At 38.0% G+C, this 27725-nt stretch overlaps 1 protein-coding gene across 4 annotated transcripts in view; it reads right to left on the bottom strand.

Moving 5' to 3' along the window:
- atp11b (ATPase phospholipid transporting 11B) overlaps positions 1 to 27725 on the bottom strand; it is a 178089-nt gene that overhangs the window by 2219 nt on the left and 148145 nt on the right. For 2 of the 4 annotated variants that reach the window (XM_072255213.1, XM_072255216.1), the window contains one exon: positions 6485 to 6618. In XM_072255213.1, the coding sequence (XP_072111314.1) occupies positions 6485 to 6618 (134 nt within the window). The other 2 variants (XM_072255214.1, XM_072255215.1) reach the window with 2 other exon arrangements.

The raw sequence follows: 27725 nt of genomic DNA, 5'->3' as shown, positions 1-27725 counted from the left end.
AAGCCGAAAGGCGACTGGATCCCTAGCACTGTAACTCACCCTCTCTTTTGTCACCAATCCACAGCCCAGCCCATGATGCGTCATAGAATGAATGAAGCCCCAGATTTAAAAATTACTATTAGAAAAGTTGACTGAACTTAAATCTGTAAGTCACTGGAACCCAAAGGAATGTATCCTAGGATTGTGAGGGAAGTTTGAGAAGAAGCTGCCATGGTAATCATAACCTTTCAGTATGCTTTGTTTACAGAGTGGTATCAGAGGACTGCAGAATGTTACCTCGTTCAGTAAAGAAGTACAAACCCAGCAACAGACCAGTCAGTTTAATGAGAAATTCTGCAGATGCTGAAAATCCAAAGCAACACACACAAGATACTGGAGGAACTCAGCAGGTCAAGAAGCATCTATGGAAATGAACAGTCGACGTTTTGGGCCAAGACACTTCTTCAGTTTAATCTTGGTGTGAGGAAAGCTTTTAGAAACATTGATCCAAGACAGGATTAAATAGACAGCTGGAGGAGATTGGATGGTGTAGGTTTGTTAAGGGTAACTGTTCAACCAAAAAGGCTGAGGAGAGATATGGTAGAAGTATTTATACTGATAACAATCTGAATAGAGTGGACAGTGAGAGGCCATTCTTGTTGGTGGCAAAACCAAGGACCATTCAGGTATAAAATGAGAAATGAATTAAGAATTAGACTGACATGAGGGAAAAACTAGTTAATAATGTGCCTTTGGAATATAGAGTTCGCTTCCTGCAGTTGTGGAAGTGGAGGCAGGTTGCCTTGTGGCCTTCAAGAGCGAACCGGAAAATCTATAGTGAGGAAAAATATGCAAAGCTATCGAGAAGGAACTAGTGAGTTGTTCTGGTAGAGAACTGACACAGACATGTATGGGCTGAGTGTTCTACTGTTCTGTAACTGCTGTATAATTTTATAGAGAGGATCAGGATCCTCAGCCAGAGTTTGCTTCTCCACTAGAGACCAGCAGTGAATTCCAAACCCCTCAGTGCTGTCACAACTAGATTCAAAAGCCCTGGATTCAACACCCTCATTTCCATTTGAAACCACTAGCATTCACCAGTAAGGTTTAGTCATAGTGACAGCAGAAATACATTTCCAATAACAGAGGGTGAAACTCTCAAGCTCCTTCAATCCTTGATTAACTACCTGGACATTTCCAAACTTTCGACAAGAAAATGATATTCAACAATACAAATCCATATAATCTTTAGGTTTTCAAAGGACAGAAATCTGCATTTCATCAAAATGGCTAACCTTTTAATTTATATGGAGTAATCTCAACGAAGGCCCAAAGATCCCGAAACCATCAAGATTGAAAGGAGAAGAGAAAATAAGACAAGTTAAACAATGCTAAAGGTAGAAATTAAAACCTGTAGATAGCAGGAGAATCGAGATAGACAGTCTTCCATAGATTTGAGGTATGAGACAGCTTAAACAGGACATTGCAAAGACTTAATTGAAACACATCAAGAAAGTATGTAACAATCAGAATCAGAGTAAACGTAATTTAGAGAAAACACCCACAATTGTTATAAAGTATTAAAAGAACACCAAGTAGGAACAGAATAAGCTGGCCTAAATTCGCTACATTTTCCAGTGCCTATGTTTCTAATCATAATAAAGGGTTAATGCAGCAAAGTGTTTCCAAGGTAAGAGATCATGTGTGATCTGATTGGAAGGAAGAGCAGACACAAGGGGCTTACTCTATTTCCACTTCTTGTATGTTCTGTGCAGGGGCGTATCTACGGAAAATAGCGCCTACGGCAAGCACTGAAATTGCGCCCCTTTCCAAACATCTGACACTCATCTTTTAGATAACTTTACCATAATATCAGCTCAAAAATACAAGTCAAGCTCATTAATCTTTTAATTAACAAATTATGGCACTACATGAAAATTATACCTGCACCTTCCTTGCTTTCACTGATGCTAATTGGTCTATGATGTGATCAAAATCAGTTTTTTCAGTTTCTTCTCTTTCTACACTCAGCAGAGCAAGATCACAGAGTCTGCCTTGACCCATGGAGGATCTCAAATATGAAAGTATTAGTTTTAACTTGCTGAATGATCTCTCACAGCTGGCGATGGAAACTGCGATGGTTAGCGTTATTTGAATAGCAATGTGAAGATTGGGGAAGACATTCTCATCTCCATACTGAACAATAAATTCAAGCAGCTCTTCAGGTCTTGATATTTTCATGTTGACCTGCCTTGATAGCAACATTCTGCAATCCAAAATTTCTTCATATAGCTGCCGTCCATCAACATCAGAGCTGTACAATTCGCCCAAATTTTCGCACTTCTTCTTTAAGTCGTTACTGTCGGCACCGTAACACAGTCCCTCGACATCGAGAAGGAACCCAAACTTGGCGTCAGTGTCGTGCAAACGAGCGAACCTTCCATCCATTTCTCTGTGAAGATGGTCAAGTATTCCCTCCATGACTCTTTCCATTTCCTCCTTAGCTCTCGAGTTCTCAAGAGCCATTCGTTTCTTTCCTCTCTGAAGTCTTTCAACTTCAATATTCCATTCTTGAGACCGACTCCTTCAAGTGACTCACTGACCAACACTTCTCTTTCATCATAAAAATGATATCTGAGGGCTTTCAAATCCAGGGCAGCATCGTGGAAGTCTATGCTAGGATCCTGCAGCCTCTTTTGAATACGGTCAATGCAAATGAGTACTTTGTTCCAAAATCCTAGCAAAATCAGAAAATTGTAACTCAACATGCGGTTGTACTGCTGTCTTGCGCCACTTCTTGTTTCACTGGTCTCGTTTTCATTGTCTATCAAGTCCTAGAGAACTTGAAGTATCTCCTCAAGGTACTTGTTGACAGGCTTCACTGCTTCCGTCCTTGCACTCCACCTGGTTTCGGACTCCAACTTAACAACCACAGGCACGGCGTTTTTGAGTTTTTCCCAGCGCTGTGTTGAACGAGAGAAAAACACGTAGAGAGATTCAATGGTTTGAAAAAACGTGACCATCATTGTATCCTGCCTAGCTGCATGTACACCCACCAAGTTGAGTGAGTGATTGTCGCAATTCACAAACACTGCCGGGTTGTTTCTCTCACTTATTCTTTGATGAACACCACATCGGTGTTCAGCCATCACAGCAGCGTTGTCATAGCACTGTAGCTCCATTTCGTCCTTCTCTAGCTATCTCAAGATGTCTTCAACCAAGCTCTCAGCATCCTTCTGGCTTATCTGGACAAAACCAAGGAAGGACTCCCTAACACGGACTGTTTTCTTCTCAAAATCACCTTCCACATACCTCACTACTTCTGACATCTGCTCACGGTGTGCCTGATCAGGAGTCAAGTCGAACATGAGACCATAGTACTTGGCTTTACGAATGCTTCTCAGTAAACTGTGGCGAACAGTGGATGCCATCATGTGGATGAATTTGTTCTGGACACTTGGTGAAAGATAAGAAGTGGATCCAGGATGACTTTCCAAATGAGTGAGGTGTTCTTTTATGACAGGGTCAAAGATGGCCAGTAGTATCAGTAAGCCAAGGAAATTTCCCACATTGGAGTCATTGCCTAGCTGAAGTGACTCCGTGTCCTCGCAAAGCCAGGTTCTGAGTCACAAGGAATTTTATGCAGTGAAGGATTAATCCTTTTAGGTGCTTTCCACTGGTTGAATCCATTTTCCTGCTCCAATGAGGATTGATGGTCTGACCAGGAATAGAGAAGACAACAGATACAAAATGCAGACTTTTTAGAAGGGGAATAGACCAGCCATGAGCGAGTCACTTCTTCACCACGACTATTTCCCAATTTCCTCTTGAACCAAGTTTTGTTAATTGAGCGGTTATTTGTTGGTTGGAAAGGCCCCTCATTGTTCTGGAAATACTTCGAACCCAGCTTTATTATTTCTGTTCTCAAATCTTCAGGCAGAATTGCTTTTCCAGTATCCTTGTCGAACTTCAGAAGTCCAATGTCATGCTGTTCAGTCACTTCTGGTATGACAGCTCGAGGCTCTTTGACACCATTCGGTTCACTAGGTTCAGTGTCGTCAGGTTCAATCTCATCAATAAACTCAACATCACCACCACCATCGTCTTCCCCTCCTGTCATGTCCACGTTCTCTGTGGCAGCCTCACTCTTAATCTTGTCATACTCGGATTTATCTGACTTGGCTTCCTCCTTGACTTGCGACGCATTTGTACTTGATTCACCTTCGGATTCTAACAAACTTGTAGCAGGTGCAGGCGACTCCATGGAACGTGTCGAACTACTTGTTCTGGGCTTTTCAAATAACGGCATGAAGAATTTGCTCGACTTCTTGGCCTCCTCCGCCTCCAACTTCTGTCTCTTCCATCCTTCAGCTCCACTTTCCTCCCCCTTCGTGAAGAAACGTTTCATGGTCTTCTCACACAATGCTCTGAGATAAGGCCATCCTCGTGCTTCTCACCCATGATAATCAAAGACAGATCATACATCTGAAGAAAATTCTTTTTTCACTATCCAAGGATGGCTTGTCTGACTTTAATAGAAACTGCTCAGTGGTGCTCCCCTTCAAGTGGAGCCCAGGGCACGTGCCATAACTGCCATACCTTAGATACACCACTGGTTCTGTGATCAATTTTACACCTATTCCACCTGAAGATGTAACTATGCATAAATTGTTCAGTATTCATTAATTCCAGTAGTTCAGTAACTCAATAAATCCTCAGACTATTTAAAAAATAAATTTACTTTTATACAGTCTCTGTATCAGAATTGGCCTGTGTTGATGCAAAGTCATACTACAACATTAATTCAATTTCTCCAACCTTTACGGTGCCCTGAACTCCCAATTCTTTCTTTTCCAGATGCTCCTTGACCTACTGATATTTATGTTTTTACTCTAGAACATATACCGTCTGTTCTATTCAATCTCAATTAGAAACAGTACATTACTCCCTCCCAAAGTGGTAAGACATTTTGGGTCAGTGGCAACACTAATATTAAGTGCAAATTTATCTCTTGCAACTTGGGCACATAACCTAGGCCAGATGAGTCACTGTTGCATTAACTGAAAAGCCTTCCTGCATGCATGGCATGAAAAGAATTCCAACTTTTGTCCTGGATAAATATAAAAGACCTCTTTATACATTTGAAAGATGAATTCCCCTACATATCAAAGAGAACTGAGATCTTGCTGCATTAAACTAACATCTATTCTTAATTATATTTCAAAAATAAAGCAAGGGATTTTATAAAACTTATTTTATAATCAAGTCTGTCTGTATCCAAGTCCATTACCTCCAATTTAAAATTGGGCTTTGAAAGTTCAATCAACTGGCAAAAAATAAAAACAACTCATTTTTCGAAAAACGAAAGAATACATTTTTTTTGACTGGTTCCAGAACTGAAAATCTAATCAAAATACTGACAAAGAATAAAAAAGAAAACCTTTTCCCCCGACTTGTGTACACTTTCCAAATAGTTAAAATGGGCTAAATATTACAAAACTTACCACAAAGAAAAAGGTTTAAAAACATCTGACTGTTTTACAAAGTAAATTCCTGTCATAAAATCTAACAAATTTTACACTTATAAAATTGTTTTTGAAACAAGCTATTTTTAAAACCACGTACAAGGAGTACAATGACAATTTTAGCAAACTACAAAGGCTTAGAAACCAATGAGGATAAGAACTTGAACAGGAGGTGAAAATTGACTCAGTGATCAATTAGTTGACAGTTTCAGAGATTCTCAATCACTGTGATAATGAAAATGGCAAATTTAGTACCAGCAGATATATCAAAACCAAAATCGATTTCAAGTTTAGAAACTAGACTTGCTTGAGCATCACCCACTCTATCTTCTAAAGTTTACTTTGCAATTATTTTAGAAGAAAACATGTAACTTGGAGTGATAAGTCTCTCATAGCTTGGTTCAATAACCACATTGACAGTGATTTAGAAGCCTCTATAAATTTAAGTCGTATGATCTATAAGTGAGAGTGAACAAATACACTAACAAATTCTTAAGCATTTACCACACAATGGTGGGGTTTAGGGAGTGCTTTTAAATTAGGATTCTTATTCTGAGGGGATACCCACAACATTTTCGTCAGGTAAAAACTATTCATTAGCAGAAGGAAGCAAGCTCAACTTAGAATCCATGACCCTGTAAAGAATACAGAGTTTGAAAAGCTCCCAGGAGTTTGACACCAAAACAATACAATTTCTAATCACATTGTAAAGAACATTCCTACTTATACCCAAGAAAACAATACAAAGTACCGTATCAAAATACTAAATTATTTTCTCTTACTGCTGACACCAAGCAGCCAGTCCAAAACTTGATTACAAATTTACTGTTTACTGAATGTTTAAAAAAAATTTAAGAACAGGTACAGCTTGTTATGGACCATGCCTACTGCTGTTCTGCAAGTCAACAGCCACAGCAGGCTCATGTTCCTGTTTGTAAGAAAAATGCTTGCAGCAGAGTCTATTAAGAGAAATTCCACACCTGTTGACTCGCAAGGAATTGCATCTTCCCATTATTTGGTCTAATACTCTTCTAAAAGGTGAACATCCTGTTTCTCCGCTTGAGTAACAGCAAAGTGATTCCATGCAGGTGACACCAGATTTGGTCTCCAAGAACTGCAGACAAATGAAACAAAATATATTTAGTTGCAAGGAGTAGTGTCCAGTTACATACTATAAGATTTATAAATGTAACCTAAAATTTATGCCATTAACACTGTGATCTATTTGCTCTATTAAGATATTTATCATTTAGATCTATACTGAAATTCAACTTAATAAAATTGATAGCAATGGAAAATTTTCAAAATTTTAAAAATCTCTTGCAACTACCATTCAAGCTATGATATAGACTACATCTTGGCAAACCGAATTCTAAGTTGGGCCCTGTTGTGAAGCAAATTATTTTCATGGCTTTAAGAGGAAAAATCAGGGTGATGAAAGATCAACTTAACCATTTTGAATTTCATCTTACTAACAAGTATTTCACATGTAAATCAGTCTACAGAGTACATTTCGAAGATGAAATGCCATATACAAATGTTAACTGAATAAAATGAACGTGTTATAAAAAATGTTCCTCTCAGTACTTGAAACATGATCATCTTTCATTGCAGAATTCACCAAGTAATATTATGCACAAGACACAACAGAACAGGTATTATTATACACTGGATATAGGACAAAATGTAACCAATTCATGAGAGAAAGATCTTAGCCTGGATTGACTTTAGTTTAGTGGGTTGATTTTGTAGACTGTGCTTCAGCCCATCTCACGGTCAACCATGGAAGCCCAAGTAAACTGGAAGTCAAACGCTGCTGTACTCAACGTCATGCTCTGTCACTGGACCAACCAGCAAGTCACTGGCAAAGCATCGGCTTAATGATGAAAGCCCTCCACAATTATGCCAAGATGGGTCCATGCAATAACAGCAACCTGGCTCATTTGAATTGGGTCACTGACCCTGTGGAGAAAAGGTTAAGTGGTCAAAAACAGAAATTTACAGGCCCTTTGGCCCACAATGTTGTGCTAACCATGTAACCTACTTCAGAGACCGCCTAGAATTTCCCAGCGCATAGCCCTCTATTTTTCTAAGCTCTATATACTCTTGGGCTAAGAGGCTCTTAAAAGACCCTATTGTATCCACTTCCACCACCACTGCCGGCAGTGCATTCCATGCACCCACCACTCTCTGTGTGAAAAACATACCCCTGACAGCCCCTTTGTACCCATTTCCAAGCACTTTAAAATTATGCCCCCCTTGTGTTAGCCATTTCAGCCCTGGGAAAATGCCTCTGGCTATCCACACGATCAATACCCCTCATCATCTTAGATATCTAACTTTATGGATTTTATTTAAGTGCTGTTTAAGACATGGTTTTTTTAATGATATAGTTAAATCAATTTTAACAGTTTTAAAAACATCAAATTAATCATCATGGTGTCATTTCAAGAGTGGGACATCAGTATTTGACACAGAAGGCCTTTTTGAAATAGACCCTGCTCTCTCTTCGAGAGCATCCTTCAGGACAGACAGGAGGTCAGCCCACCAAGACCGCAGTATTTGGAACAGGTTAGCCTGGGTTAGTATAATGGATGACAAGTATGGCAGTGGCCTGGACATTTGTCAACTATATCAGTGGATCAATGCTTATGACTGACACATGCCTCTAACATTATTTTTCTGATCCAACATCCAATAATTAAAGTGAATCTGTATTCTTCACAAAGAAGCCACTGTTCATTGAGGAGGAGAAGCCAGTTTATAGGGAGTAATCACATATTGCAACAAGGACAAATGTTAGAAGAATCTCAAAATAATTATTCAGATTAACTTAAACTTGACATACAATGAGGCAGATGTTCTGATGGACCTGCCAGTCATTTGCCCCAAGTGGGCAATTCCCAAGGAAAGATTGTAGGTCGGGAATTTTGTGGCAGCAGAGCTACTGCACTGCCTGTCTGGAAAGAAGCAGCACAGGATATCCTGCAGATGCTGGAAATCTTGAGCAACACTCTCAAAATACTGAAGAAACTGGGGTCAGGCAGCGTCTACGGAAAGGAATAAACAGTCGACATTTTGGACTGAAAAGAAAGGGGGCAGGTCAAGATAAGAAGGTGGGTATAGGGGAAGGAGTACAAACTGGCAGATTAAAAGGTGAAACCAGATGGGCGGGGGTGGTGGGGGAAGGTGAGTGGGTGGATGAATTAAGCAGAGAAGAGATAGGTGGAAGAGGTAAAGAGCTAGAGGAGGAGCATCTGATTGGAGAGGACCATGGAAGAAAGGGAAGAAAGAACAGAAGTGAGAACTTCTCTACATCTTCTAGTTCTCAGAATGGAAAATCCACTTGCTGAGCCTGGACCAGGCAAACTTCATCTACACACAAGGAGACACCTGAAATCAATGGACAAATTATTCACCAGCAGAAAAGGTATAAAAGATTTGTATTTGTTAGTTTAAATACTTCATAAATAGTCAAGTATTTTTCAAACTTTTTGACAGGTGCAGAGTTATTGTGATCATTAAAAGACAAACGCATACATTTAGTCACAAGAGACTGTAGATACTGGAACGAGAAAAAGTACTGGTGGAACTCAGCAGGTCAGGCAACATCTGTGGATGGTTGACATTTCAGGTCAAGATCCTACACCAGGGCAGTGGTAAATGCAAACATTAATTGATAAACAGGAGGTTTGCTAACCAATCAAAGTTCTGGTGAGTAGGAAGAGTTTGCAGGACCTCATGGCAGCCAAGCTGTTCTTGTTAATGCAACAGGTCCTGTTCCACTTTACACCCGTACAAAACACTGATCAGGCCAGCCTTGGTATGTGTACTTTCGGTCACCACAGTACAGTACTAAATGCAAGAGGGTTCAGAAAAGATTCACAAAGCTACTACTTGGACTGGCAGGCATATATTATACAAGGATGAGTCTATTTGCTCTGCAACAAAGGAGACTGAGATGTAGCATGATAAAGGCATATAAAATTATGAAAGGCACGGACAGAGTAGATGGTGTCCATTTCCATGGTTGGTGTGTCTAAAACTAGAGAACATAAGGTTATGGTGAGAGGGAGAAGGTTTAAAAGGGGCTAAATTTTAGTTGGTATCTAAATGAGCTTCCAGACGTGGTGGTGGAGGCAGGAACAATGTTCAAGAGGCCAACACTGAGATGGAATTAATGAAGGCAAGGGTCATGGGTATAGATAACTGGCAAATGGTTGGCAAAGAGGTGGGTCAAAGAACCTGTTTTATACCGTACAATACTATAACTAATGTACTGGTAGCTGTAGGTTACTAAATCCAGGGTCATGCTAAAGAAATATCAAACTGTGTACAGTTGTAATGTAATTTTCTTAATCATGTATTCCAGTCTCTTAAAAATAAAGACAAATATAGAATTTGATTTCCTAATTGTCAGATATACTTGCATGTTAACTTTTTTTTTTATTTTGTGGACTAGCTTATCCAGATCCCTCTGCACAGTAAAATTTATTAGTTTTGCAATAACTAAAGAAATCCTTTTGATAAAGTGAATAATCTCATATTTTACACCAAATTCCATCTCCTACCTCTTGCCCTCTGCTCTAACCTGATTATATTACATTGAGATTAAGAGAATGGGCAAAGAAGTGGCAGATGAATATAATGTAGGGAAGTGTATGGTCACGCACTTAGGCAGAAGGAATAAAGACATAGACTATTTTCTAAACGGGGAGTGAATTCAGAAATCAGAGCTGTGGAGGTTTGAGGGAGTCCACGTGCGAGATTCCTTAAAGGTAAACTTGCAGGTTGAGTCAGTTGTTAAGGAAGGGAAATGCAATGTTGGTATTCATTTCAGGAGGACTAGAATATAAAAGCATGGACACAATTCTGAGGCTTTTCAAGGCTTTGGCCACACTTGGAATATTGTGAGCAGTTTTGAGCCCCTTATCTAAGGAAGGATGTGCTGGCATTGGAGAGGGTCCAAAGGAAGTTCATAAAAATGGTCCCGGAAATAAAAGAATCAGAATCAGGTTTATTATCACCAGCATGTGTTGTGAAACTTGTTAACTTAGCAGCAGCAGTACATAGATAGAAAAACAAGTAAATCAATTAAATACATGTATATTAAATAGATCAAAAAAGTACAAAAACAGAAGTAATTATATATTAAAAAGTAAGGTAGTGTTCATGGGTTCAGTAATCAGATGACACAGGGGAAGAAGCTGTTCCTGAATTGCTAAGTGTGTCCCTACAGGTTTCTGTGCTTCCTTCCTGACAGTAACAATGAAAAGGCATGCCCTGGGTGATGGGGGTCCTTAATAATGAGCATTGCCCTTCTGAGGCATGGCTCCTCGAAGATGTCTTGGATACTACATTACTACATGAGGAGTGTTCGATGGCAGTGGGCCTGTACTCACTGGAGTTTAGAAGAATGTGGGGATTGGGGGGGAAAAAAAAATCACATTGAAACCTACTGAATATAGAAAGGCCTAGATAGAGTGCACATGGAGCGGATGTTTCTTATAGTGGGGTTTCTAGGACCAGAGCGCGCAGCCTCTGAATACAAGGCCATCCCTTTAGAACAGTTATGAGGAGGGATTTTCTTTTTAGCCAGAGGTAGTGAATCTATGGAATTCAAGTCATTTGGTATATTTAAAGCGGAGGTTGAAAGGTTCTTGATTAGTCAGGGCATCAGCGATTATGGGGAGAAGGCAGAAGAATAGAGTTGACAGATAATAAATCAGCCATGAAGGAATGATGAAGCAGATTTGAAGAGCAGAATTAGGATATTTGGCTCGGTCTTGTGGACCTCTTCAAAGGTCACTTTTCCAATTACCAATGTATCATTAAAGAAACCTTTGCATACGTCTCAGCTAAGTCAGTGGATAGAAATGGCCAAGGGCTAAACACTGAACAGCCTGCCAATTCAAAACCATCTCCTTCCGGTTACCAGTCCTCTATCCATACGCATCAAGTATTCCCAAAAGCACACAATTATTCAAATTAACAAATCCTGTCTTAAAATATAAAGTTCAGCTACCTTATTTAGGCCACAGCAGAGGCAAGGGGCCCTGTGGTTCACTCCTAATCCATGTACTCAAATGTAGATCTCTACTTCTGGAAGTTTATTCATGAAATAAATCTCTCTCTGGAATGATGGGCTCCAAATCACCCTACCTAGCTGATTCTGCAATAACATTAAATCTCCATTTAGTAACAATTTACCCTCAGATTTCTTTTTTCAAAGAGCGAAAATGTTCCTCTTAATGAAACCATTTCATATGCTATTCAATATCTTAAAGAAAAAGAATACAATTTGTTGATAAATGTTTAATAATAGAATTACCTGCTCAACCAGTCTGTTCACACTATTATCAATAGACTGTTTAATTTTGAGAACCCAACAAAATCCAAGTGGTGTCACTAATCCTCAAAACTTCCTGGCATTGACTTTCTTTTCACCGTTAGCCCAAGGTACATAATGAGAAAAAGACTTCAAAATGCTGGAGAACTCAACAAGCCAGGCAGCATCTATGGAAAAAGAGTACAGTTGACATTTTGGGCCAATACCCTTGAAGATCTCGTTTCTTGGATGTGTTTGTGTGGGTTGCTTAGATTTCTGGCATCTGCAGATTTTCTTTTGTTTGTGATTCACCATATCAGGTTGATTAAATATCAAAAATAAAAGGTGTCATTTCATTTACAAGTCTTCACATATTTGGACCTATATGTTTGTTTCAATCTTTCTTCTGAGATGTCTGTATTATGCAGAAATAGCAGCACGATGGACAGGTGCAATTGAGCTTCCAGCCTAGTTAGATATCCTCCTTGCAATCTACTTTCAAGAATTATTTGCTCATCTTCCCAATAGCTATAGGAGCATCTTGGCTTTATTTTTAATAATTTCTGCTTCTTTTTCCTATCAGTTTCTTCTAAAATCTCTTGTTATTTTATCTATGATAAAGGCTTTACAGTAAAGTACAAATGTTGATTCTAATAAAACATACATAAAATGCAGATTACATCATTTCAGCATGAACTTTTGTAGTTAATAAAACTACAAAAGCTCACGCTGAAATGATGTAATCACAAACAAGAGAAAATCTGCAGATGCTGAAAATCTGAGCAACATTTACAAAATGCTGGAGGAACTCAGCAGGCCAGGCAGCATCTAGGAAAAGAGTACAGTGACATTTCAGATTGAAGCCCTTAAATCAATGTGGATTTTTGGGGTGGCCCAGAATTTTTTATATTGGACATTGGACACCATGGTGCCATTCAGTGACATCAAGGGAAGAAATCATGGAGGCCCTTGTACAGGTATTTGCTTTGTTGTTGCTACTGGCAAAGTTCCAGAAGACTGGAGGGTGGCTAATGTTATTTTATTGTTCAAGGGTAACAAGGGCAGGCCAGTGAGCCTGACTTCAGTTGTAGGGAAGTTACTGGAGGGAATCTGAGGAGCCATCACATGGATAGCTAAAACCTGATCTCGAATGGTCAGCAGGGTTGTGTGTGGGACAGATATCTAAGCAGTTAGATGGAGATTGGACAGTGCACTGCATATTACCAATATGGACTTAACAGCCTTTGATAAGGTCCTGCATTAACAGCCTGATCTGGTAGGTTTGGTTATGTGGGGTGCCAGTGAGGTGGATACACAATTGGCTTGATGATAGGAAACAGAATGTGCTGGTTGAAGGTTGAGTATCCGACCCAAAGCCAGTGACTAGTAGTTTGCCCCGCGGGTTTGTATTGGGACCACGTATTAATTACTTACGTAAAGGATTTGGATAATGACTGTACGTGGAACGATTAGCCAGTGAGATGGATTCACAATTGGTTTGGTGATAGGAAGAAGCGGGTGATAGCTGTAGGTCAATTATCTAACAATGTGCAAATTCTTAAAGTGCATGAGAAAGAGGAATTTATAAAATCATGAGGAGTATAGATAAGGTGGACGGTCACATCTTTTCCTCTGGGTTGTACAGATACAAGACGCAAGAGATAGGGATCAGAGAGGCAACTTATTTATACAGCGGGCAGTGAATACCAGCAAGCAATCAAGGTGGGTACAATTGCAACATTAAGAGACATTTGGATAGATACATGGAGGGTTATGGGCCAAAAGCTAGCAATTGGGACTTGCTGGGAGGATGGTGTGGTTGGCTCAGACCAGCTGGCAATTGGGACTTGCTGGGAGGATGGTGTGGTTGGCTCAGACCAGCTGGCAATTGGGACTTACTGGGAGGTTGGTGTGGTTGGCTCAGACCAGCTGGCAATTGGGACTTGCTGGGAGGATGGTGTGGTTGGCTCAGACCAGCTGCACCAAAGGGATTGTGTCGATATTGCACTACTCCACAATTCTATAACAAATATTTACAAGTTGTCATTACTAGCTCAACTAATCTTGCATGGACAATGGGACAAAAGGAATTAAAAACTAAAGCTCAAACTATGTCAATTCTGCAAATTGGAAAACCTTATAATGCTCCAGTTACTTAGCTTGTTACTGCCAAACACAATCCATTCATGTGTCAAGTATTTTCTGCCCACTTGGTAGATGTGATGGATTCAATATCACAATTCTGAGCTAAGAAATTGCTGGGCTGCCTGAATCTCATTCTTCTTTTAGATGAAATGTAGGTTCAAGTTGGTCAGATCATTTTCCTCCTAAGAATGACTGACAAGAATTCTATTTTCCCTAAAAATACACTAAGTGATTAAAGTTATCCATAGCTGACTTTACCCTAGTCTTCTCTTTCTATGAGCATCAGGACTAAAGATATCCTGGATGTGACAGGGCATAATGTCTGCTCTTGCACATAAATACATTGCCTAAAATCATATTGCATACAAATCCTTATAGACATTACTGAACTTAAAATGCATCATCTCCCCAGATAAAATGGAAAAATGGAAAACATTTACACTGCTTCTGTGTTAGTAACTTCTATGTATAAAAACTATTCTCTCTCTTCAAAAAGACTGGCAATAGAGGAACTTGGCAATCATCCTTACCCCCTATACAGCACAAGGCATTGCTAAGTGGTTAAATAACTGGACTAGCAACCAAATTTCTGAATCGTTTATCCAAACACTAGTTTGAACCCTCCCTTTGCAGTTGGAGAATTTAAAATTCAATTCAGTAAAGATCAAATCTAGTGGTTAGGGGTAAAAAATCTGACTGCATTTGCAACTCTGAAACTTTGTTATAACACTATGGCTCATTAAAACCCTTCAAGGAAGGAAATCTGCCACTGTTCACCCTGCTTTATTACAAGTGACTCCAGATCTAAGCATGCGATTTTAACCAACTCCTCCATTCAGGGAAAGTTAGGAATGAGCAAAAATGTTAATCCCTGAGAATGAATTCAAGAAAAGTCATAAATTTTTGTTTGAACTAGGATGGTTAATGTTTCCCGTGTCAACAGTTCTGACAAAGTGTCGCCAAATTAAAACAGCAATTGTTTCTCTTTCCAGAAAGCATCTAATAGGTTCATTTGCTTTCAAGCATTTATGGTTTTATTAATTTTCATTTATCTGTTGAGGGTGGTTGCTGAGCAAGATTCGAGGGAAGAGTTAGTTCTCATGGAGTTGTAAATCAGGCAACATTTGTTCCATTTTTTTCCAGCCACTGAACACTTGGGATATCAGAGAATTGAAGCTGAAACTGGTCTGATGCTCAAAGGTTGAGAGGATGTATGACTGGTATGAAAAAGCATACTTGAACTAAAACTGGCAGGATAAGGCATATATATATAAAAAAAATCAAAGGTTAGAGAAGGAAATGTGATGGAGAGGCTAAATGCAGGATTCCAAAGTTTTGGTTCAAGATTTCCAAAGGAATTAGGGAATGGCAGATGTTCAGAGTGGACAATTCTCAGTAGAAGAGGATGGAAAAAGGTTCAGATAGAAAATGGCGAAGTCAGGAAAGAATTCTAATAGAAGGATGAGTTCTTCAAATTAATTGCGAACTTGCAGCAGAAGTCAATATAGACTGGTATGCTGCTACATGTAAATGGGAAGGTCCAACTTAGTTCTAAATTTATTGTGGAAGGAGAAAGTCATTGGGAGGCAAGTGATATTGGGAAGCAGTTGATGGCAGAGACTGATGAAATTTTGGAGGGCAAGTTGTAGAAGAAGAATAAATGGGAGTTAGAAACTTAGTTGTGGACCAAGGCAGCAGGCTTTCTGGTTCAGTCTAAGATGGTAACCTGGAAGAAGAGGCTGGTATTTAATGGCAAGGGACAGAATTCTGCCTTTAGCATCTTTTTCATCACATTACATTTTTGTGCCTAGGGAACTTTAACTATTTAGGTACAGGGTGTAAAACATGTATTTAAAAAAAAGGCTGCATTTTGTGGAAGTAATGAAATCAACCCCTGCCATTGCACTATACGGTGATGTGAGTTTTACAGTTTTAATACCTAGTGTTAACACAGAAATCAATGTTACTGTCATTAATTCAGCCTGTTTTAGTTAGGGAAAATTAGATAAAAATTTAAGATAATTCTGCTTTTAAAATATAAAAAGAACTCTCTTGCACTTTGGGGAGTGGTACAGCTGACAGTGTTGCTTTTTCATAGCCCCAGTAAATGGGTTTGATTCTGACCGTCACTGATGTCTACGTGATTTCTGATTGCATGGGCTATCCACAATGTTCCACATACTGACATGCTCATTGGTAGGTTAGTTGCCTACTGTAAATCATCCTTAATATGTGGGCAGAATGCCAATAAAGGGAATGAAAAAGGATAAGATTGGGGGGGTGAGGGGGAATGGGTGGTAAGGGACTGCTTGGGATCTAGCACAAAATCTCTATCATGACAAAACAAATGGGATTATAGAACATAATATCTTTTAAAAATGTGCAATAAAGCAAAATTACTACTTTGCATATTGACTTTAAGAACTTTTTTTATTTTATATTGTATTGTAATCATTTTACATTAAAACTTTTTATTTCATTTTTAAGCAAGTGTTTGATTCAAGACTTACCACATGTACATCGAAACATTCAGTAAAATGTGTCGTTTGCGTCAACTGACACACTCAAGTGTATGCTGGGGGCAGTCCATGGTATGTCTTGTGTAAATCAGACATGTTCCTCAATTTAGCACAGCATTTATTAGTTGTAATTGCATTCTGCTTCCAGACTGTCAATAATTTCTTATCAAGGTAACTGAGTGCTTCAGCACATTAACATATTGTAGTGTATCTGGGAACTGAGCGCTGTTTTGATTCACTGTAACTGCAAATTCTGGACCTCAAGCTATCATAAGATCTTTTAAAGTTTTTTTTTGTTCTGTTATTGTAGCTGCAGCTAGTGCAAAAGGCAATCTTTCATTTACTTGGAGGTAATGTTTTGTAATTTACTTTCCTCAATGAAAATAACTCACTGAGAGAGACTGTGATGGAACCCTTAGTATTAAATCATAAATTAGGATGGTGCAGTTCTAAACTATCAAACTTCTTTTCAAATGCACTGTTGAAGGTATCCTGAGTGGTTGTGTTATGGTCTGGTACAGCAATTCAAACACACAGGGACAGAAGCAGCTGCACAGAGTAGTGGATTCTGCACAATACATCAGAGGCGCATCCCTCCTCACCGTTGGTAGTATCTACAGGAGGCACTGCCTTAAGTAGGCAACATCTATCAAAGATCCCCACCATTTGGGCTCTCCTATTTTCTTTCAGGCAAGAGGTACAGAATCCTAAAGTCCTGGTTATAGGACAGCAATTTCCCTTCAACAATTTAGTTTTTGAACCAATTAGTAAAAATCTGATCGCTGAAGTTTTTAGCAACACTGTGACCACTTTGCACTATAATGGATCATTTTTAGTCCTAACTATGTTTTTTGCAAGGTAAAGCTGTAGCTTAAATCAAGAATTAAGTAATGTCATTATGGCATTATCAACTAAAGCAATAAAACTAAAACCATTGATTAGAAAAATTTTATCTTATAAAACAAGTTTAAATAGGAATGGAAGGATGAATGGCAGTTATAACTGCTGTTCTTTGCTCAGTGCAAAGAACCAATTCTCAAAGAACCAGTTCTTGAAATAAATGCCAACATTGCATTTGCCTTCCTTACCACTGACTCAACTGGCAAGTTAACTTCTGCGGACTGACAAGTCCCTTTGCACCTCTGATTTCTAAGTTTTCTTAGTTTAGAAAAATAGTCTCCACCTGTATTCCTTCAACCATAGTGTATGACCATGCACTTCCTTGCACTATATTCTATTTGTCACATCTTTTGCCTATTTTCCTAATTTGTCTAAGTCCTTCTGAAGATTCAATTGCTTCCTCAACTTCCTCAATTGCTTCCTGCCCCTCCACCTATCGTTGTACTGTCTGCAAACTTGGCCACTAAGCCATTAACTTCGTCATCCAAATCATTGACATATTACGTGCGAAGCAGTTCCAACACAGACTTCCATGGAACAAGACTAGTCACCGGCAGAGAAGACCTTTTTATTCCCGTTCTTTGCCTCCTGCCAGTCAGCCAATCTTTTATCCACCTATCTTTCCTGTAATACTGTGCTCTCTTATCTTGTTTAGCAGCCTCATGTGCAGCACCGTCAAAGATCTTCTGAAAATTCAAGAGAGTCTGTTGCTACGATTAACAGAATGGCCAGAGGTGAAATTAATTTCAGTGACAAGCAGGCTGAATGACTCCCAGGCTTTAATCTATACAATGTATCCTTCTTACATTAAGTAAAGAATTTTAACAAGGTATGTTTCTGTGAGAATGGAGACCTCAGCAGAACACTGAAGTGGAAATGGAGGCAGAGGAAAAGTGAAAATTCACCAGACTAGTATGTTGGACATGCAGTACTCCACCTTCCCTTTCCCTCTATAATTATCCACCACCGACTGACTGAAGTGAGAATTACAGTGGAACTTTAGCATGACCACTTGACTTGGAATTATTTAAACACCATTACACAATTATATAATTATAACAATGCTTTTAACATTGAACACGCCTCTAGCCCTATGACAGTTTAATCAGATTAGAATCTTTGCTTTAGGCACACCTGCACCTGCTCAAGGTATGCTCTTCTACGTTCTTTAATGAATCAAGATTGGTCAACTTGCTTGTTCATAAATCTTGGACGGTAGGATGTGCCATTTCAAATTTAATTTTGAGGCGAATAACAATTTTTCTAGTCATGACATTTTCAAGGATACATAGTTTTGACCTGTGGATTTGCTCTGATTCTCTCTATTTATCATTCTAATGAGTATTGAAAACAGGACTATCACAATCAAATCGATTTAGCAGCTCCTCTAACTATACCAGTGCATTTATGATAAATGGATCAGCGAGATTCAGGGTAGGCAGGTTTTACCTCAGTCAAGTTTGTCTGTGATGTAGTGCAATTTGTTTTTTAAATAACACTGTGTCTTTATAACCCTCAGTGGCATTCAACACAGGAGCACACAGCAGATTCCCATGGATATGACTGACCTGATACTTCAAAACAGCATAGGATCCCAGATGGTGCTATGCCTCTGGACTGTACAGCACACTGTGTCACCACCTCTGGTAGGCTTATGGTGCTAATAATAGAACAGGACATAGGCAGGGATTGACTTCAACATTAGCCTGATAGTTATGCTTGGACCTTTTAGCTATGCTATTGCTTGATATCTCTTGTACAGCAATGTAGATAATGACCATGGAGACCAGTGAGGATGACTTTGTGCAGGGGAGGGGGGCTGTTATGGCGCAAATGATCTGCTCACTTTCCCACTTCAGCATTTAACCCCTTTCACAGCAAGATTTCATTTGTCACATCATTTCATTTAGTTGCATCGAATTCATCAGAACTAGAATTAGATGCAATGCAAGAATAATATGAAACAAATGCTTTTGTTTTCAATTCCCTGAAGTTACATTAGCAAAGATGGGCACAAATGGTGCAAGAAACCCATACAAGGCCAAGGGAGCACACTTCTGAAAACATAACTTTCCAACGGCCTGAAAAAGTTGAGCAGTTCCATTGGGCAAAATGCTTTTACTTCACACTGCAAACCTGCAAAATAAAGCTTTTTTCAAATTGTAGTACCCAACCTCTGGGATCCATCTGACCAGCTGTATGCTTAAAGCTAAATATTACAAATCAAAATTCTGCACCTAACAAATACCAAGACTGCATTCAATCATGTTGCGATATCAATTACAAAAGAGTGATCAAGGAGAAAGTTAAACATGCAAGCTACAAAATTGATGTCCTTGAGTGCCAAGAAGTAAAAATGTGTAGTGTTTGGTCTAGGGTTTAAATTCAAGCTACCTCTGAACAACAATCTGACCCTATTCTGATTTATGCTAAGGTAATCAAAAAAAGGGAGAGAATTGTGCTTCAATGGTACTAGGGGCATATTAGTACTTCAGCAGATTTTCCTCACCTTGACAATTGTTTGATTTATGTTTTATACTAAAAGTTTCAAAAACAACATGAAAGGATGAGAAGAAGCCCAAATGATAAAAGCTATAAACCAACAAGAGCCACAGAGAGAATGGTGGATGTTTTTGCTGATACACCTGTCATTGAGAATCTATTTAAACACTGCCAGGAAGAATAAAATAAACATGACCACAACTTGACACCCACCTTCAAGTCTAGAATCCACGAGAAAATGGAGTGGAAAACAGAACAATCATCTTTGACGTAAAACAAACAAAAATCTGGGCCAAAATGTATGAATGATTGTATTAAAATTTTTAGAAGGGATGTCATCAAATGAAAGTCACAACGGTAAGATGTATGATGAGTACACTTTATGCAAAAGTGAATCAAGAGCAATGATTAAAGTGTTACACACGATAATATCTTTCTTAACACTTCATAATAAATAGTAGATACATCAATGAAAATTTAATTCATTTATGAATTTAATAAAAATATTTAACTGCTAATCATCTTTTTAAACAACAAACTTCATGTTGAAATAAAATGAACACACCTAACTCTGGTAGTAGGTGAATCGACTAAAATAGTCTTTACAGAGTCCTTCAAATACAGTTTGAAAACCATATGAAGCATAACACTAACCACATGAATAAAACTTTTTGGAATGCATGTCAGTGCATTTAATTAAAGAAATACCGATAGACAAAATATTTGATGATACAACATAAATAGCTCAAGCAGAAGCAATGGGCAATTAAATAATTCCATTCTACAAGCTTTTATGAAGAGTAGCCACATACAGCTATGAGCAAAATTATGTAATAGGTTCATGCAAAGTAACAAAAAAAAAGGTACCACAGCTAATACTGGACATATTAAGCATGCATAGCTGGACTTGGTTAAGGTGGTTTCCAATAATTTTCCATTAATATCAGAATGTGAATGAAAATATTATGACTTACAAATTGATGCAGGAAAAAAATAGTTTAAAACCTTGCCTGATGATATTTTAGGAGTATTAGTTTTATAACAAAAGGCTACCATCTGTATAGTTCACCCAAATCTAAACTTTATAACTGCAAACAGTCACTTCCATTAAATATGTAACCAAACTTCTTGAAAACGGCACACTTTAAAAACTGGATCATGTGGTGATAGAAATTATTAAAACACAACAGATTAGAACCAATTGGATGCAATTAAAATTATGTTATTGTTATTTTGAAGTCTTCAAATTCACGCAAAAATCATTACCTAGTCATTTGTCTGCCAGTTACAACTTCATTATTGACTCAAGTGCGGCTTCCAGACACACTAAACTCCCAGCTTTTATACCAATTTGTACACATTATCCTGTCTTCATAGTCTTTGACTGAAATTGTATAGGTTATAAAGAATATTTATATAGGGTGACATTACAAAGCACTTTGTCAAGGTGAGACACATCATTGACTACTGAGCAAAGAATGGGAATTGCAGAAACTCTGGCTATAATTCTCCAAAAAGTGGCAGTGGAGATCAAAAGGATTTCAAACATTTATGTGCTTGTCCAAAAAAGAACAGGTTGAAGGAAAACCTGTGGGTCAGACAGCTAATTGCGATGGTGCAGAAACTTTAAAACTAACACAGTAATGTAAAGCTAAATGGTCATTTAAGTAGAGACATGAGAGACTGCAGATGCAAGAAATAATCATTTAAGAATATTAAATGAAAGTTTACATATATTTCTAATGGTGTTTAATGGACTTATTTGAGCAATTTGTCAAAGTAACGGGGTGAAGGATGACAATGTTGGTTGGTATTTCAACAAATGTTTATTAAATTACATACAATTGATTTGTTTTGTAAAGAATGCAAAGTGGTGAATATTCCCTTCTCAGGTTGCATGCAAGAACATTTCTGGTGGTTAGTCTTGGGACTACTGCTCTTTTACATTTATGTTAATGATCTGAAATTGGGTGTACAGAATACAAGTTCAGAGTTTGCAGGTAAAATGGAACTTGAAAATTTATCAAAAAGATGGAATGGAAAAACGTTACGGGAACAGTGAGAAACACAATGGACAGATAACATTTAATTCAGGTGTGAAAAGGCTCATTTTTAAGACTATAAACTAAATCATGCAATTTAAAAAGGAATGGCGGACTAGAAAGGGATTTTTTATATTGCTGGGAGAGGTGGCAAATCCTTAGAAATACCCAGTACACTCCAGTGTTTAAAATAGAGCATTTATGATTTGGATTGTCTTCTCCGATGTATGATCTTTTAAATGACATTGTATGTGAAACCAATGGGAGAGAATATAAAGGACATCTACTGGACTAGTAAACAAGTCTCAGTGTAAAAGATGAAAGTTCTGTAGAGAGATCAGAGGAACCAGGATTTTTCTTCAGCAGCCAAACAAATTGAAGGCAAATTTGAAAAGCTTTCAAGTTGCAGAAAAATATGTACTCTGCTCTGGACCTAGGATAATAGTTATAATATCTAGCAGCAATGTGTGGGAACTATTTCAAAGTACAGCCAGTTGTTCAGAGGGCAATTGATACAGTTCAAGGCCTTTTTTGTTAAGACACAGGAAACAATTGCTATGGCACTATATAATTATTGCATCTTTGCCCTACAAGATTGTTCGAATAAGCAATTGAGGGCGTAGAACTCAAAGTAAAAAAATGTGGAAGTGGAAAGGGGAAGTGAAAAAAGAGAAGCACCCTTTTCAGTTAAAATACAAAGCATGGTCAAATAATAATTTACAAATCTGAATGCTAATCTCTGTAAATATAGAATTCTATTTAGGAATTTCACAAAAATTCAATATCTAAAAATTCCATATTTTTGAGAAAAGAGTAAAACCACTACGCATGTCCATAACCTATCAATCACAATGTATTGTACACAACTAAATACAAGTGTAAAATATTGGAAATTTTTAATTAAAATGAGGTATTTTAATAGATATAAAATGAAACAATGATATGTTTTATTTAAAAATTAACTTGAACTTTTCAAACCAGTTAAATTCTTAAAATGTACCAATCCAGGCAAGCTTTCTACTTCACTTTGCTTTCTCTTAACAGGGTGGCAGGAAGCTCCTCGAGCATGTTAGGCCATTTTCCTGCATGCACGTAACAAAATCTGCTCCTCCACTCTACCCCACAATGTTAATGAGCTCTCTTCTTTGCCTAAGCACTGGTTAGTCCAATCACATTTGCCATGCACATCACTGAGCAGCTGTCACTTCTACTCTACCTAATCTTGCTCAGTTGATTCCTGGCCCTTGCCAACGGCTGTAGAGCGATTCTGTCATCCCCTAAAGCAATTTTGTTGTTGTACATCTACAAAGGAACAGAAAAGGGATGGAACACACAATACATAAGTATATTTTTAGTACATTTTGCCAAGACCACAAAAAATCTCAGAAAAAACATGTCTTTGTAATGCTGACTTCTCATTAAATTATCTTCCAATATTGACATCTTGGCTGTTTACAATGTGACAATAGACAAGATTCAAGCTGCCCCAAACATGTCTAGACTACATTACTAAACTATACTAAGCTATTCTTAGCTGGTCATTGCAGTACATACAGCATTTTAATGTTGACTTGTATTTTTTGTCATGTCACTGGCTGGATGCAGAGCTGAATGTAACAGAGGTTAATTACTTCCACACATTAAAAACTATAATGAATCTTTCTTGGAACAAGAGAACAAGCTGAAGAATTGCTTCACTTTAGAGTATCACTCTGGTTCATGATATGGTCCATGCTAAATATATATTGTGATCTGGGATGGCTGTATTATCTGCTACCTCAACAATGCTGCAATAATGATTGTTTTCCTAGCTTCCAAGAATATCTCTCTGCATTTTAAACATATCATTGGCATTAATTTTGCAAAACAGAATTCCAGGACAAACTTTGAGAACAAGTTTTCAACATCCTCATAAATTGATGTGAGTAGTATTTTGTTACTCAATATAGTCAATTAAAGGATTCAGGTCAGATTTCACACAATTGTTAAAAAATAATATATATATATATATATATAAAACTGCTTCAGTTAACTTAGCTGTCTGAATACTTTCTTCAGCTTTGGTCAGATGAAAATGAAGAGTTAAGTTCTCTGATTTACCACTTTATGTTAAACCAAATCAGAGACAAAAGAAAAACAGAAAATGCCGAAAACACTCAGAATTAAATGTAGTATCACTGGCATATGTCATGAAATTTGTTGTTTTGTGGCAGCATCACATTGTAATACATAATAATAATGATAAATTTCCCATAATATATTTATCTACAATAAGATTATATTTTAAAAAGTAGTGCAAAAAGAAAAGTACTGAGGCAGAAATCTGATGGTGGAGGCTGTGTGTTCAGGCTCCTTTATCTCCTCCTTGATGGTAGCAATGAGAAGGCATGTTCTGGGTGATGGGGATCCTTAATGATGGATGCTGCCAGTTTCCAGGCCAGTAGGCCAGGCAGCATCTGTGGAATGAGAAAGTTACCATTTCAGGTTCAAAACCTGACCTCAAAAACATTGACTGTTTCTCTTTCCACTGATGCTACCTGAACTATTGAGTGTTTCCAGCATTTTCTGTTTTTATTTCAGATTTCCAGCATCTGTAATTTTTTTTCCAGTTAGAGATGACTTCCATGACCTAGTCACTTAATAATGCAAACTATTAAATTGAACATATACCTCTTAGATGACCGCTGGTGGTGGTACAGTTTTAGCAATTCTACAAATTAAGAGTTGTTCATCCACTTAAATGACTGTGAAAGAAAGAGTACTCTAACCATTTCCAGTCTTAGTCAATGGTCTTTAACTTGGCCATCTAATAATTCTTCTACATATGTAGTTAAGTCATATGTAATTGAATAGGTAACAAACTCAATTTACTTTTTGAAATGAGACAAAATTAAGCTGGCCACAATAAAACAAAGACCTTGTGAAGAAAAACAGATTATTGTTAAAATTCATCTCCCAATCAGCTGCATAAATTCAGTGAAGATATCACTTGATTAAATCATCTTTATTCTATGTAGTTAGCACTTTCATTGGCATTGCTTACACAATCATAACATTAAAGAATAGATAAACTAATAATTCCCTTGACATTGTTTGAGCCATTTATTAGCAATTATTCACAACTCATTGTTTATGTGCCCACTATACATTTCAATTCTTTAGAAAGGCTATTTATCTAGCTCCATTAATTCTCTGAACAGATCTGAAACTTTTCTATTGTTGCAAGTTCATGCAGTTCTTTATTATGGAATCCACATCCACCACCGTTTCCAGATGACTAAGCAGTTCCACATTAATGTTACTTATGACAAAAGACCTAAAATCTATGTCTTCTAGTTAGCAATCTTTTGCTACAGGAAACAGTTTTACTCTAGTTAATCAAAACTCTTCACAAGTTGAGCCCCTTTCCTCAAATCTCCGATAAACCTCCTGTGTCTGAACAACAACAACGGAATTTCATAAGCATCACCAATAATTTCTTGTACCATTCTAATAAATTTCTTCTAAACAATCCTTGAACCAACATCCTTCCAAACGTACATTTAGTATTAAACATTGGGAAAGAATTGTAGTTCAAGGTTCAAGAAGGATCAAAAGGACTTGAGGATCAAATATATGCAGAGGTATGAGATGGGTTGAGTTACAGGTACAGAGTGCATGTCACCATGTGGAGTCCAATCATGCTGGGATTCCTCAATATCATGCAGTCTTAGTACAATATTGAGGCCCTCATTTATTTCTGGGGTCCCCCCAGTACGAGAGCAAAAAGAAGGCATTTATTTTGCTTATTACTGGTTTACTGTTGACTTGTAGATATTATTAGAATTATATTAAGTGTGTTGAACCTCAAAGATATTTACTCATCGAGTCAAAATTTTGGCAGTTCTGCAGAAAGCTAAAGCTTTACCCTCAACTTTGATTTGTGTTAAATTCTGCCAGGGAATTCTAGGGAGAGACTTCAGCAGTAAACACCCAAGGCCATGCAGCAGCTCTCTGTGCACTTCCCAGATGTGCCAGCTCAACAACTTGGTTTGTTATAATGGCCTGGGTAAATATAGGCAGGTTGGGGACCTTATCCAGCCGAATTTCATTAGCCAAGCTGAGGTCAATACAGTCCCAGGCGTTTTTAAAAATTGTACCCATGTGATTCACATGCAATTCTTCAAAACAAAATGCATCACTTTGCATATCTCTAAATTTTACCAGTCTACATTGTCTCAAGGCCTTTCACTTCTGTCACTAGCTGCCGAGTTTGTGTTGCCCTTTCTGTTAATGCTGAAATTATGGGCATTCTTGGGCATTCACATACATTCAAATCAATGGCTCTGGTATTGCTTCCAGGAGATGGGGCCAGAATTTGATGCCAGCAACAAGCTGCAATTACTCAGTAAGTTACTGGATCTGGTATGAATTCAAAATTTTACTCTCTGCCAGAATCAAGTTCTGGCCAGAGTCATAAATGGACAGCACCAGGGCCTTGTTCAACATTGTCTCAAGGCAGGGCCCCACCTTCAAAATAACTAAAGCAAATCTGACTTTCTCCCCAAGCCACAGGCACTCCCAGCTGTCAGGCCTAATAACTGACTGCTTCTGATTGTTCCTTAACATCTGGAAATATTCAAAGCTATTTAAAACTATACTAACATGTCTTAATCATTTACAAACAATTAAAAATAATTATCACATTTAAGTGAATTCTAAAACACTGTAAATTAATTCTTAATCTACATACTCACAGCTGTTCCCCTTCATTGGAAGGGATGTGCTCACTGTCTTAGCTCTAGGTCTAAACTGGCGCAAGTTCAGCAGACAGATTCCCCAGGCTAAATGCTAGGAAATTGCAGCAAGTGCTGTTCGACTCTACAGTACAAGGAAGAGGTGGGAAAACCTCAGCTGAGATTTCAAGTTCCACATTTTAGTGTTCATATGAGAATTCCAAATCTGATGGCAGCTATATATCAGCAATTTAGTTTGAACTATTGACATCACCCAGCAAGTTCCTCACCTATTCTAAATAAAACAAATCAACCCAGTGGGCTGGCACCTGCTCCTTCATGAATTCCATATCCACAGTGCTTTTACCTCCGTAATCCCATACACTTTAACTCTGTTAAGTCTATTGTGGTTTGTTAGCAAATGTCTGCGAAAGCAAAACATTAATGCAGAACTTTATCTGCGCAACCCTCTATAACTCAATTAACTTAAACATGATTTGTCTTCAGCAAATCCATGCTGATTTTCTTTTGTTAGTCCAGACTTTCCGAATTTGCCCTGATTGTATCAAAGATTACCTACCACAAAGCCAAGTGAGGTTGATCCCCCTTCATTTTCATGCAGGAAGCAATATTCCCAGTCATCAAGCATTATCTCCATGTCCTCTGGGATTGTTGCAGAGCATTCCCAATTTCAGCTTTTTCTTCATTGATGATCTAGGATGTGTCACGTGCAGAGTAGGGAATTGCTCTACTATGAGCACTAGCAATCTTCTGACTTCCCTTATTCTATAAGTCTATGTGACACTGCAGGCTTAGTTGCCTTGGGAACCACAAAGATAACCACTGATCTAGTAATTAACATAATGACAGCTTTGCATATTTGAACAACCCAGGAATTGTAAATATTCACTAATCAAATATTGAAAAAGACAATTTAATATCTGCCTTTTTCACCATTATGTAGCTGTATTGACTTGAGTACCATTTAGTTATTTTCGTATATAATTTTACCAACATTTTTCCTTGACGGAGAAAGCAACAATTTGACCCACTGGGTCTATGCCAGTTCT

Source organism: Mobula birostris, chromosome 4, assembly GCF_030028105.1.
Source record: "Mobula birostris isolate sMobBir1 chromosome 4, sMobBir1.hap1, whole genome shotgun sequence".
NCBI lineage: Eukaryota > Metazoa > Chordata > Chondrichthyes > Myliobatiformes > Myliobatidae > Mobula > Mobula birostris.
The sequence above is the reverse complement of the archived record's forward strand: the minus strand, read 5'-3'. Positions and strand labels throughout refer to the sequence as shown.